This window comes from Heterodontus francisci, chromosome 46 (assembly GCF_036365525.1).
Source record: "Heterodontus francisci isolate sHetFra1 chromosome 46, sHetFra1.hap1, whole genome shotgun sequence".
Lineage (NCBI taxonomy): Eukaryota > Metazoa > Chordata > Chondrichthyes > Heterodontiformes > Heterodontidae > Heterodontus > Heterodontus francisci.
In genome coordinates, this window is record NC_090416.1 from 13,797,694 (window position 1) to 13,810,464 (window position 12,771).

Consider the following 12,771-nt stretch of genomic DNA (forward strand, 5'->3'; position numbering starts at 1 on the left):
TGGCGAGTGAGAGGGGGAGGGGAAAGAGAGAGAGGGGGGAGGGGAAAGAGAGAGGGGGAGGCGAGAGAGAGAGAGGGCGAGGGGGAGGGAAGAGAGGGGGGGAGGGAAGAGAGAGGGGGAGGGAAGAGAGAGGGGGAGGGAAGAGAGAGGGGGAGGGAAGAGAGAGGGGGAGGGAAGAGAGAGGGGAGGGAAGAGAGAGGGGGAGGGAAGAGAGTGGGGGGAAGGAGAGAGAGAGAGAGAGAGAGGGGATGGGAGAGTGAGAGAGAGAGATGGGGGATGGGAGAGAGAGAGAGAGATGGGGATGGGAGAGAGAGAGAGAGATGGGGGATGGGAGAGAGAGAGGTGGAGGGGGGGAGGGGAGAGAGAGAGGAGGGGGGCGGGAGACGAGGGGGGAGGGAAGAGAGAGGGATAGAAAGAGAGAGGGAGAGGGGATGGGGAGGGAAAGGGAGAGGCAGAGGCGGTCAGTGAAGATAAACAGAAAGAAGAAGTGAGCGAGGAAGATTTGGACTGGGAGAGGAGCACAGAGATAGTTACAGCTAGGGTACCGACTAAACATATATAAGCTTTGAAGTCAGATCCGAGCAAATTCTCACTCCGTGTTGATGGTGAGGAATATATGGGCAGGGGTTTGTCAGGGGGTCAGTAGTGGGTGCGGACACCAGTACTACAGGTATGTGGCACAGTGAGGGAATATCAAAGGAGAATCCTAAGGCACAAATACTCCCGTACACAAACAGGTGTGAACACATTAACGTGTCATACACGCTGACACACTCATATATACAATTATCTGGCTTTGACAGGGAGGTGACTCATTTGCCTTGTATCTATGCAGAGTGGTGGGGGAGGCAAGTATTCCATTTGATCTGACCTTTAGGGGTTCCTCTCTGTTCTGTCAGTCTGTCAGGGACTTTACAGACACCCCCTCTTCCTCACTAGCCTGTCAAGAGTGTGAATGGAACGCGGCTCGTTCAACATCACCCACCCTCCCCCTGAATTTTTCCGTGGGCAGGCCATTCGACTGTAGGGGGCATCACAGACAGGCCCAAATTCTGGGCTCACGCTCCAGGCGGGACCCCTTTATCTCCTTCACCTGACCACAGGGGATAGCAGTGGTAAGCCCCAAGTGTTGCCCGGCTGCGAGTGAACATGACGGGCGCGGGGAGGGTGGGGGGGGGGGGGGGGTTGGTGCTCAGACTGTCCCGCACCCTCTGCCCGCCTGTAGCCCCCCCCCCTCCCCCAACTCTCCCATCACTGAGTAAAGCGATGCAGAGTCGCGCCGTGAACCACGACCCCCCCCCCCTCAAAGTGCCAGGTAGGTCCGCCATCGGTCGAGTTACACGGGGGGGGGGGGGGGGGGCCCTGGCATGACGTGACGCCGAGATGTGCGGACAGCCTGAAAGCGAAAATGCTGATAAAGTGCTTCGAGGTTGAACGTCCTGAGCGTTTCCTGCCCATCTCCTCTCAGTCACGGTGACTGGCAGACTGAGAGCGAGAGAGCCTGAGAGTCATGAGGAAACAGAAAATGCTGATTTGCATCTGAGCCAAGTGCAACCAGAGCTTAAAAGAACAGCCTCAAATTTTTAAAAACAAACATGCACTACCCACCCTCACTCGGCCTCCTAGGCCGTGCCCTCTGCCCCAACAGGAGGCAAGACTGGGTTAAAGCGACCTGGAGCAATGTCCTTCAGACTGACTGTTTCGGAGATATACTGATGTTAATGGAACACAAGCATTCCTTTCGGTACGTTACTTACTTTAGATCAGTTCGGTACGTTACTTACTTTAGATCAGTAATTAGCGTGTCTACCCAGTTACACTTGAGCCAGCACATTGTCACACCACACACACACACACTGCTCTTCTCTCTCTCTCTCTCTCTCTCCCCGTCTCCCTGCTGCACAAATCGCTCACCTTTCACTTGCCCGACAGAGACAGACGCCGCTCAATGTCCCCGCTCGCGGCCTTTGCCCGGAGACGATGACTCTCCCCTCCCTCTTCAAGCAGCAGCTGGCCCCCACCCAAGCACCACATCTGCCCTTTCAAAAATCATTTGGCTGCGGACCTCCTCAACAACAACTTGCATTTGCGAATCGCCTTTAACGTAGTGAAAGTTCCCCAAGGTGCTTCACAGGAGCGTGGATCAGGCAAAAAAATCTGACCCCGAGCCACATCAGGAGATATTAGGGGACGGGCGGCCAAAAAAGCTCGGTCGAAGAGGTCGGTTTTAAGGAGCGTCTTAAAGGAGGAGAGAGAGGGAGGCGGAGAGGTTTAGGGAGGGAATTCCAGAGCTTAGGGCCCCCCAGGCAGCTGAAGGCACGGCCGCCAATGGTGGAGCGATGGGAATCGGGGAGGATGGGCAAGAGGCCGGAATTGGAGGAGCGCAGAGATCTCGGAGGGTTGTCGGGGCTGGAGGAGGCGACAGAGATGGGGAGGGGGGTGAGGAAGCCATGGAGGGGATTTGAAAATAATGATGACAGCTTTTAACTCATTCCCTCCGTAAACGTGCAACAAGGGAACGACTCCAGTATTTTCGTATGGTGATTGATTCAGACAGCACAACAGTGGACAGTCTAATAATAAAAGCAAAACAAAAGCAAAATACTGCGGATGCTGGAAATCTGAAATGAAAACAAGAAATGCTGGAACCACTCAGCAGGTCTGGCAGCATCTGTGGAAAGAGAAGCAGAGTTAACGTTTCGGGTCAGTGACCCTTCTTCGGAACTGACAAATCTCAGAAAAGCCCCAAACTCTCCTTTCAGGTGAAGCAGCGATTTACTTGTACTTCTTTCAATGTAGTATACTGTATTCGCTGCTCACAGTGTGGTCTCCTCTACATTGGGGAGACCAAGCGCAGACTGGGTGACCGCTTTGTGGAACACCTCCGCCCAGTCCGCAAGCAGGACCCTGAGCTTCCGGTTGCTGGCCATTTCAACACCCCCCCCCCCCCCACCCCCTGCTCTCATGCTCATATCTCTATCCTGGGATTGCTGCAGTGTTCCACTGAACATCAACGCAAGCTCGAGGAACAGCATCTCATTTTCCGATTAGGCACACTACAGCCTGCCGGACTGAACATTGAGTTCAATAATTTCAGAGCGTGACGGGCCCCCCATTTTACTTTTTTTGCAAAAAAATTTTTTTTTAAATTTATTTCATTTCATCTTAGTTTGTTCCGTTTGCTTCCCCACTGTTTTTTTTCATGTTTGTACTTGCTGCTGTTTAATCTTCAGTCCGTTAACACCTATTCTGTACTAATGCTTCGTCTTTCAACACACCATTAACATATTGTTTGCCTTTGCTCCATGACCTTTTGGTCAGCTATGTGGCCTTGTCCAATCTGCACCTTCTCCTTTGTTATCTCTTGCCCCACCCCCGCCTCACTTGCTTATAACCTGTGACTTTTCTAATATTTGTCAGTTCTGATGAAGGGTCACTGACCCGAAACGTTAACTCTGCTTCTCTTTCCACAGATGCTGCCAGACCTGCTGAGTGGTTCCAGCATTTCTTGATTTTATTATATATTATATTAGTGGACAGTCTAACTTCCCTCAATGGATCATTTCTCCGATTACAGGTCAGTGTGTCAGTGTGACACGCGCAGGAGTGAATCTTTGACAGAGGAGACACCTGCTGGGACCACAAATCCTGTCCCTGCCGGACCTACAGTGTAAAACCTGGGCCAACACTCCAGCACTGAGGGAGCTCAAATCCCACATTAGAAACTAGAGCACAAAATCCGGGCCGACACTCCCGGTGCCGGTACTGATGGAGTGCTGCACTGTCAGAGGTCCCGTTACTTGGATGAGACGTTAAACGATGGCCCCCTAGTTCTGGTCTCCCCCGCTGGAGCTGTGAGGCTGCGGTGCTAACCACTGCGCCACTGTGCACTGTGTACTCCCCAGATCCGTCCGTCCATCCACCCCATGTAGAATCGTATTCTTCCTACCAAAATATACCAGCTCAAGCTTATCCGCGTTGGAATTCATTTGCCAGTTACACACTCGTTCTACAAGCGTATTAATGTTTTCTTGTAACTTGTCATTCCTTTTTCCTCCGTTTTCCCGGGGATTTGTAGGGGTTAAATAAGACCAAGAGTTCCCACTGGTGAACCCTGAGGAATGTGGGGGAGGGGAGGACAGGATCAATCTCGGCTACGGTGATGCCTTCCAAAGTCGAGCAGCCCGCTGGCTCGCTCGCCCTCTCTCTCGGGTGCATCCAGACTCATGAAAGGGGGTGGGGGGGGGGGGCGGTGGTCGGCTAGGCAGCAGAGGGTGGTTGTTGCCTGTAGGGACGATGAGGGCTGAACACAATGGAGATCTGCCTACCTCGGCCCGTGGGTTGCTAGGCAACAAGCCGGGCCTGCCAGAGCCTCACCTCCGACTGTCACGTCATGGGAGAGACACCAGCCGAAAAAACTGAGGCTCTCTCCCTCCTCTCTCTCTCTCTCTCTCTCTATCACCCCTCTCCACTCCCTCCTCACTCTCCCTTCCCCTCTCCTTCCTCTCCTCTCCTCGGTCCCCCTTTCTCTCCACCCCCCTCTCTCTCTCTCTCTCTTCCCCTACTCAGCCGCTCCCTTCTCTTTCAACCTTCTCTCTCTCTCCCCTCACCCCAGCATTCCCCCTGCCCCGTGCTCTCCTTCACCCGCACTCTCCTCCTCCCCTCCTCTTGCCCCTGCCACCTCTCCCCTTGTCACCCCCCCCCCCCCCCCCCCCCCCTCTCCTCTCATGTTCCAAAAAAAGAGAAAAGAACATTTGAAAAGGTGCTACAGTAACAGAGAGACCTGGGGGTGTATGTAAACAAGCCTTTGAAGGTGACAGGACAAGTTGAGAAAGCACGGAGTGCAACAGCAAGGCAGTTATACTAAACCTTTCTAAATCACTGGATCGGCCCCAGCTGGGGGATTGGGTCCAATTCTAGGCCCCGCACTTTAGGAGGCCTCGGAGAGGGTGCGGAGGGAGATTTACCGGAATGGGAGCAGGGACGAGGGACTTCAGTTAATGTGGAGAGACTGGGAGAAGCTGGGATTGTTCTCCTTTAGAGCGGAGAAGGTTAAGAGGGAGATTTAATCGGGGCGTTCGAAATCAGGAAGGGTTTTGATGGAGTAAATAAGGAGAAACTGTTTCCAGTGGCAGGAGGGTCGGTAACCAGAGGGACACAGATTGAAGATAATTGGTAAAAGAACCAGAGGGGGAGATGAGGAGAATTGTTTTTAACGCAGAGAGTTGTTGTGATCTGGAACGCGCTGCCTGAAAGGGCGGTGGAAGCAGATTCAATAGTAACTTTCAAAAGGGCAATTGGATAAATAGCTGAAAATGCTGGGGACGGAGCAGAATAATTCAACAGAAATTTCAAGAGAGCTGGCAGAGGCAGGATGGGCCGAATGGGCTCCTTCTGTGCTGCATCAGCCCCTGATTCTAAAACAGACACGTCACTTACCTCTCATCGCTGAACTCACAGAGGTCGTAGGTTCTCTGTACGTCTGCTAACTGGTGCGCTGAGGGTGAGGTGCGAGGAGAGGAGGAGGAGGGGGGGAGGGAGTGGGGTCTCTTTTTTCTCTTTAAATTCTCCTGCTCACCTCACCACCTGCCAGAGCGTCTAACCCACAGGCTCCTCACGCACCGGGTGTGAGAGCCAGGAAGCTGCAAGTCAGCCCTTTAACTGCTACTGTTCCACCAGGGCTCAGTATGTGTCACACCCACTAACTATGACAGGCGTTCAGTGTAACCAACCACAGGATGGGGTCCTGCCACAGAGAGGGCCAATGAACACAAACTGGAAAATTCCAAAACACAAGCCACAAAAACCCAGGCTCGGCACAATTTCCATTCATCGAGCTTTACGAAATAGCCTCCTTTTCTTTTTCCTTACTTTCATCTTCCCTCTCTCTCTCTCTCTCTCTCTCTCCTCTGTTGCTCCTTTCCTAGATTCCTGTCTCCTCCACCTCCCCCCCCCCACCCCCACCCCCAACTCTGTCGTCTCGCTACTCTCAGTCTCTGTCTGTCGCTTCCTCGCATTACCCTACACTGAATTCAGTCCCTCAGTCTTTCCCCTCTGCTCCCGGTCTCAGTCCCTCATTTCCGTCTCTCTTTCCACCCTCCCTTTCCCTCTCTCTCTCTCTCTCTGGCTCCCCTCAGCCCCCTGGTCTCTCTCTTCCCCACTCTACCCTCCTCTCACCAATCTCCCCCCCCCCCCCCCCCCCACCCCACCCCCGGTATCTCCTCCCCGTTTCCCCTTCCTGTCACTTTCAGGCCCTCTCCTGTCACCCCCCCACCCCAACACTTCCCCTCCTCACCTCTCATCACACCCCCTCTCGCCTACCGCTCTCCCTCTCTCTCTATAAAGCACTTTGTAGGAATGCATGTTCTTTAATTCCTCAGGGGGCCCCATCAGCATCCGAGGAATAAATCCTCTTTAAAACAAGATAAACCGATGAGCAGCCTGTTTTCCCCACCCTGAGAGGTGCGCACTTTGGGTTTTGTGTTGGTGTAACTGCTCGGACCACCCTCCTGTCTCCCACCTCGAAGCTGCGAGAGTGGGGCGGGCGTTAGATGTGGCTCGGGCAGGTGGCAGCCCTGGCGTCTCTGGCGTGGCGAGCTGGGTCTCGGCGTGTGCCGTTAGCCTGGGGGAGTGGGGGGGGGGGGGGGCCTTGAGCAGCTGTTTCCTGCCCAGCGTCGATTCAGCACCTGGACCCCCTTCAAAAGCGTGGGGCTGTCAGACAGCCAACAGAGCGTGGGCAAGGGAGACGGAGGGGTGGAGGAGGGGGCATGCAGCGATGGGCCCAAGCAGCCTTTTCTCTGTTGAATTCCATCCCACAACCCTCCCTCCCCTCTCTCTCTCTCTGTTTCCCTCCTCTCTTTCCCTCTTCTGTCCTTCCTCTCCCTTCCCCCCCCCTTCCACTCTCCCTCTCCTCAGTCACCCTCTCTCTCCAGCCTCCAGATGAACCCTCCTCCATGTCTAAGGGAAGCACTGACTCTCAACTGGATATTTGACCACAAGGGGCATCACACTCCTCATCCAATGCACATGCACTTTCCACCACTGCGAAGGGACAGGAAGAGTGGGATCGCTTTGCTATCCCGGGGGGCACGGAGTTCGACTGTGCTGCTCCCTCGTGCAAGCACCCCGACCTTTACACCCAGCTAGAATCCACAGAGAGGGATTAAAATAAAAATCTGCATTTCTATAGCACCTTTCACGACCTCTGGACGTCCCAAGGCCCTTGACCAGCCAATGAGGTACTTTTTGAAGTGTAGTCACTGTTGAAATGTAGGAAACGCGGCAGTTAATCGGCGCACAGCATGATCCCACAGACATCAATGTGATACTAACCAGCTCATCTATCTTTTAGTGATGTTGGTTGAGGGATAAATATTGGGCTCCTCCCCACCCCCCCACCACCCCCCCCGCCAAACCCTCGCTGTTCTCCCAATAGCGGCCGTGGGATCTTTTACATCCACCCGCGAGGGCAGGCAGGTGCAACGTCTCATCTGAAAGACAGTCCCTCCAACAGTGCAGCACTCCCTCAGTACGTGCACTGGGAGCGTCAGCCTGGATAAATGTGCTCAAAAGTTTCTGGAGTGGGGACGCAAACCCATGACCTTCTGACCCAGCGGTGGGTGTGCTACTGCACTGCGGTGCCTACTTTAGAGTTGAATTGCTTGCTGGGCCACGGTGTGTGGCTGGAGCCAACTGCGGTGCAGACTGGGCAAGCAGGGGTGGTGGGGGGGGGGGGGGAGGGGTGTTTGCTAGTTCCCTCGCCTAAAAGGGCGACTGCCCACAGCTTGCACCACGCACTGCGGTGGGATTCTGAACTCACAACCTCCTGCGTTGCCTAAACCATGACACCACAATCTCTCCGTGACCTTTACAGCCCAGTTGCTTCATTTCAAATGCTGAAGTGCTGCCCACCCACAAAAGGTCCAGACGGCAAACGTGTGAGACAGACCCAGACGGCCTACGTCCCATTCTCTGCCTGTGCTCAGTCTGCTGATCTCAGCAGCGGTAACAAACAAGGAATAGTACAGCACCCAGTGCTGATAAAAGGAACAGTGAACACAGTAAACATGGACATATGACAGGTTTTCAGATCTCAGTTTTAAACCCCTCCATTAGATTCCAGTCTGTAACTCACTCCCGGGTATCTGTTATTCTATATATAAACCACCCCGAACCCCTCGATTAGATTCCAGTCTGTAACTCACTCCCGGGTATCTGTTATTCTATATATAAACCCCCGAACCCCTCGATTAGATTCCAGTCTGTAACTCACTCCCAGGTATCTGTTATTCTATATATAAACCACCCGAACCCCTCAATTAGATTCCAGCCTGTAACTCACTCCCAGGTATCTGTTATTCTATATATAAACCACCCGAACCCCTCGATTAGATTCCAGTCTGTAACTCACTCCCGGGTATCTGTTATTCTATATCTAAACCCCCCGAACCCCTCAATTAGATTCCAGTCTGTAACTCACTCCCAGGTATCTGTTATTCTATATATAAACCACCCCGAACCCCTCCATTAGATTCCAGTCTGTAACTCACTCCCGGTATCTGTTATTCTATATATAAACTACCCGAACCCCTCGATTAGATTCCAGTCTGTAACTCACTCCCGGGTATCTGTTATTCTATATATAAACCACCCGAACCCCTCGATTAGATTCCAGTCTGTAACTCACTCCTGGGTATCTGTTATTCTATATATAAACCACCCGAAACCCTCGATTAGATTCCAGTCTGTAACTCACTCCCGGGTATCTGTTATTCTATATATAAACCACCCCGAACCCCTCGATTAGATTCCAGTCTGTAACTCACTCCCGGGTATCTGTTATTCTATATATAAACCACCCCGAACCCCTCCATTAGATTCCAGTCTGTAACTCACTCCTGGGTATCTGTTATTCTATATATAAACCACCCGAACCCCTCGATTAGATTCCAGTCTGTAACTCACTCCTGGGTATCTGTTATTCTATATATAAACCATCCCGAACCCCTCGATTAGATTCCAGTCTGTAACTCACTCCCAGGTATCTGTTATTCTATATATAAACCACCCCGAACCCCTCCATTAGATTCCAGTCTGTAACTCACTCCCGGGTATCTGTTATTCTATATACAAACCACCCGAACCCCTCGATTAGATTCCAGTCTGTAACTCACTCCTGGGTATCTGTTATTCTATATATAAACCACCCGAACCCCTCGATTAGATTCCAGTCTGTAATTCACTCCCGGGTATCTGTTATTCTATATATAAACCACCCGAACCCCTCAATTAGATTCCAGTCTGTAACTCACTCCCAGGTATCTGTTATTCTATATATAAACCACCCCGAACCCCTCCATTAGATTCCAGTCTGTAACTCACTCCCGGGTATCTGTTATTCTATATACAAACCACCCGAACCCCTCGATTAGATTCCAGTCTGTAACTCACTCCCGGGTATCTGTTATTCTATATATAAACCACCCGAACCCCTCGATTAGATTCCAGTCTGTAACTCACTCCCGGGTATCTGTTATTCTATATATAAACCACCCGAACCCCTGGATTAGATTCTCGTCTGTAACTCACTCCCGGGTATCTGTTACTCTATATATAAACCACCGGAACCCCTCGATTAGATTCCAGTCTGTAACTCACTCCCGGGTATCTGTTATTCTATATATAAACCACCCGAACCCCTCGATTAGATTCCAGTCTGTAACTCACTCCCGGGTATCTGTTATTCTATATATAAACCACCCGAACCCCTCGATTAGATTCCAGTCTGTAACTCACTCCCGGGTATCTGTTATTCTATATATAAACCCCCCGAACCCCTCGATTAGATTCCAGTCTGTAACTCACTCCCGGGTATCTGTTATTCTATATATAAACCACCCGAACCCCTCGATTAGATTCCAGTCTGTAACTCACTCCCAGGTATCTGTTATTCTATATATAAACCCCCGAACCCCTCGATTAGATTCCAGTCTGTAACTCACTCCTGGGTATCTGTTATTCTATATATAAACCACCCCGAACCCCTCGATTAGATTCCAGTCTGTAACTCACTCCCGGGTATCTGTTATTCTATATATAAACCACCCGAACCCCTCGATTAGATTCCAGTCTGTAACTCACTCCCGGGTATCTGTTATTCTATATATAAACCACCCGAACCCCTCAATTAGATTCCAGTCTGTAACTCACTCCCGGGTATCTGTTATTCTATATATAAACCACCCGAACCCCTCGATTAGATTCCAGTCTGTAACTCACTCCCGGGTATCTGTTATTCTATATATAAACCACCCGAACCCCTCGATTAGATTCCAGCCTGTAACTCACTCCCGGGTATCTGTTATTCTATATATAAACCACCCGAACCCCTCGATTAGATTCCAGTCTGTAACTCACTCCCGGGTATCTGTTATTCTATATATAAACCACCCGAACCGCTCGATTAGATTCCAGTCTGTAACTCACTCCCGGGTATCTGTTATTCTATATATAAACCCCCCGAACCCCTCGATTAGATTCCAGTCTGTAACTCACTCCCGGGTATCTGTTATTCTATATATAAACCCCCCGAACCCCTCGATTAGATTCCAGTCTGTAACTCACTCCCGGGTATCTGTTATTCTATATATAAACCACCCGAACCCCTCGATTAGATTCCAGTCTGTAACTCACTCCCAGGTATCTGTTATTCCATATATAAACCCCCGAACCCCTCGATTAGATTCCAGTCTGTAACTCACTCCTGGGTATCTGTTATTCTATATATAAACCACCCCGAACCCCTCGATTAGATTCCAGTCTGTAACTCACTCCCGGGTATCTGTTATTCTATATATAAACCACCCGAACCCCTCGATTAGATTCCAGTCTGTAACTCACTCCCGGGTATCTGTTATTCTATATATAAACCACCCGAACCCCTCCATTAGATTCTAGTCTGTAACTCACTCCCGGGTATCTGTTATTCTATATATAAACTCCCCGAACCCCTCGATTAGATTCCAGTCTGTAACTCACTCCCGGGTATCTTGTTATTCTATATATAAACCACCCGAACCCCTCGATTAGATTCCAGTCTGTAACTCACTCCCGGGTATCTGTTATTCTATATATAAACCACCCGAACCCCTCGATTAGATTCCAGCCTGTAACTCACTCCCGGGTATCTGTTATTCTATATATAAACCACCCCGAACCCCTCGATTAGATTCCAGTCTGTAACTCACTCCCGGGTATCTGTTATTCTATATATAAACCACCCGAACCCCTCAATTAGATTCCAGTCTGTAACTCACTCCCGGGTATCTGTTATTCTATATATAAACCACCCGAACCCCTCGATTAGATTCCATTCTGTAACTCACTCCCGGGTATCAGTTATTCTATATATAAACCCCCCGAACCCCTCGATTAGATTCCAGTCTGTAACTCACTCCCGGGTATCTATTATTCTATATATAAACCCCCCGAACCCCTCGATTAGATTCCAGTCTGTAACTCACTCCCAGGTATCTGTTATTCTATATATAAACCACCCGAATCCCTCGATTAGATTCCAGTCTGTCACTCACTCCCGGGTATCTATTATTCTATATATAAACCCCCCGAACCCCTCGATTAGATTCCAGTCTGTAACTCACTCCCGGGTATCTGTTATTCTATATATAAACCACCCGAATCCCTCGATTAGATTCCAGTCTGTCACTCACTCCCGGGTATCTATTATTCTATATATAAACCCCCCGAACCCCTCGATTAGATTCCAGTCTGTAACTCACTCCCGGGTATCTGTTATTCTATATATAAACCCCCCGAACCCCTCGATTAGATTCCATTCTGTAACTCACTCCCGGGTATCTGTTATTCTATATATAAACCACCCGAACCCCTCGATTAGATTCCAGTCTGTAACTCACTCCCGGGTATCTGTTATTCTATATATAAACCACCCGAACCCCTCGATTAGATCCCACTCTGTAACCCCTCTCTACCCAATGACAACAGACCCCAGCCCAAGTCACCCTCCAAATAAAATGTGACACCAGACCAGTCAGAACAGGAGATGAATATATCGAGAAACACTTACATCTGTGAGTCTTCTTGACAATGCCATCACCTAAAATTAACAAAATAAAAAAAAATTAATTCTTTTCACGCTAATTGCCCACGCCTCTCAGTTTGCTATGAATAACCAGTTGTGTATTTCTGCTGATGTTGGCCAGATTACAGGGAGAACTCTGTCATGGGTCTATTCTCAACTGAGGTAAAACCTCTCCAGCAATACGCAACTCCCTCAGTACAGTCAGCCTAGATTACTGCTCACAGAAAGAGAAGGCAGCAGTGGGGGTGGAAGAGGCAAGACAGAGAAAGGGAGCGCTGCGAGTCGGGGTGAGAAAGTGGGAGGGGGAGAGAGAGAGAGAAGGGGACAGAGGCTGAGGGGACGACGTGAATCTTTTAGCATAGGAGGCCATTCAGCCCTTCGTGCCTGGCCCAGCTCTTTGACATCAGTCCCACTCCCGCCCTGCTCTTTCCCCCACAGCCCTGCAAATGTCTCCTTTCCAAGTATTTCCCCAATTCCCCTTTTGAAAGTTACTATTGAATCTGCTTCCACCGCCCTTTCAGGCAGCGCGTTCCAGATCACAACAACTAGTTGATCAGAGTCTTGCATTAGCAGTTCTGAGCTCATTGTGTGCTATCAATGTCTCCATTTCCATTTATCATTGTAACTGTAAATCCTCTTCTTTAAGATAT

The 12,771-nt window shown here is 50.3% G+C and overlaps 1 protein-coding gene across 2 annotated transcripts in view; it reads right to left on the reverse strand.

The window, feature by feature from the left end:
• LOC137356833 (nuclear receptor ROR-alpha A-like) overlaps nt 1–12,771 on the reverse strand; it is a 63,632-nt gene that overhangs the window by 31,535 nt on the left and 19,326 nt on the right. The window contains exon 2 of one of the 2 annotated variants that reach the window (XM_068022656.1): nt 12,107–12,136. The exons of the other annotated variant lie outside the window; for it this stretch is intronic. Coding sequence (XP_067878757.1) covers nt 12,107–12,136 — 30 coding nt within the window. The remainder of the gene's footprint in view (nt 1–12,106; nt 12,137–12,771) is intronic. 2 annotated transcript variants of the gene reach the window in all.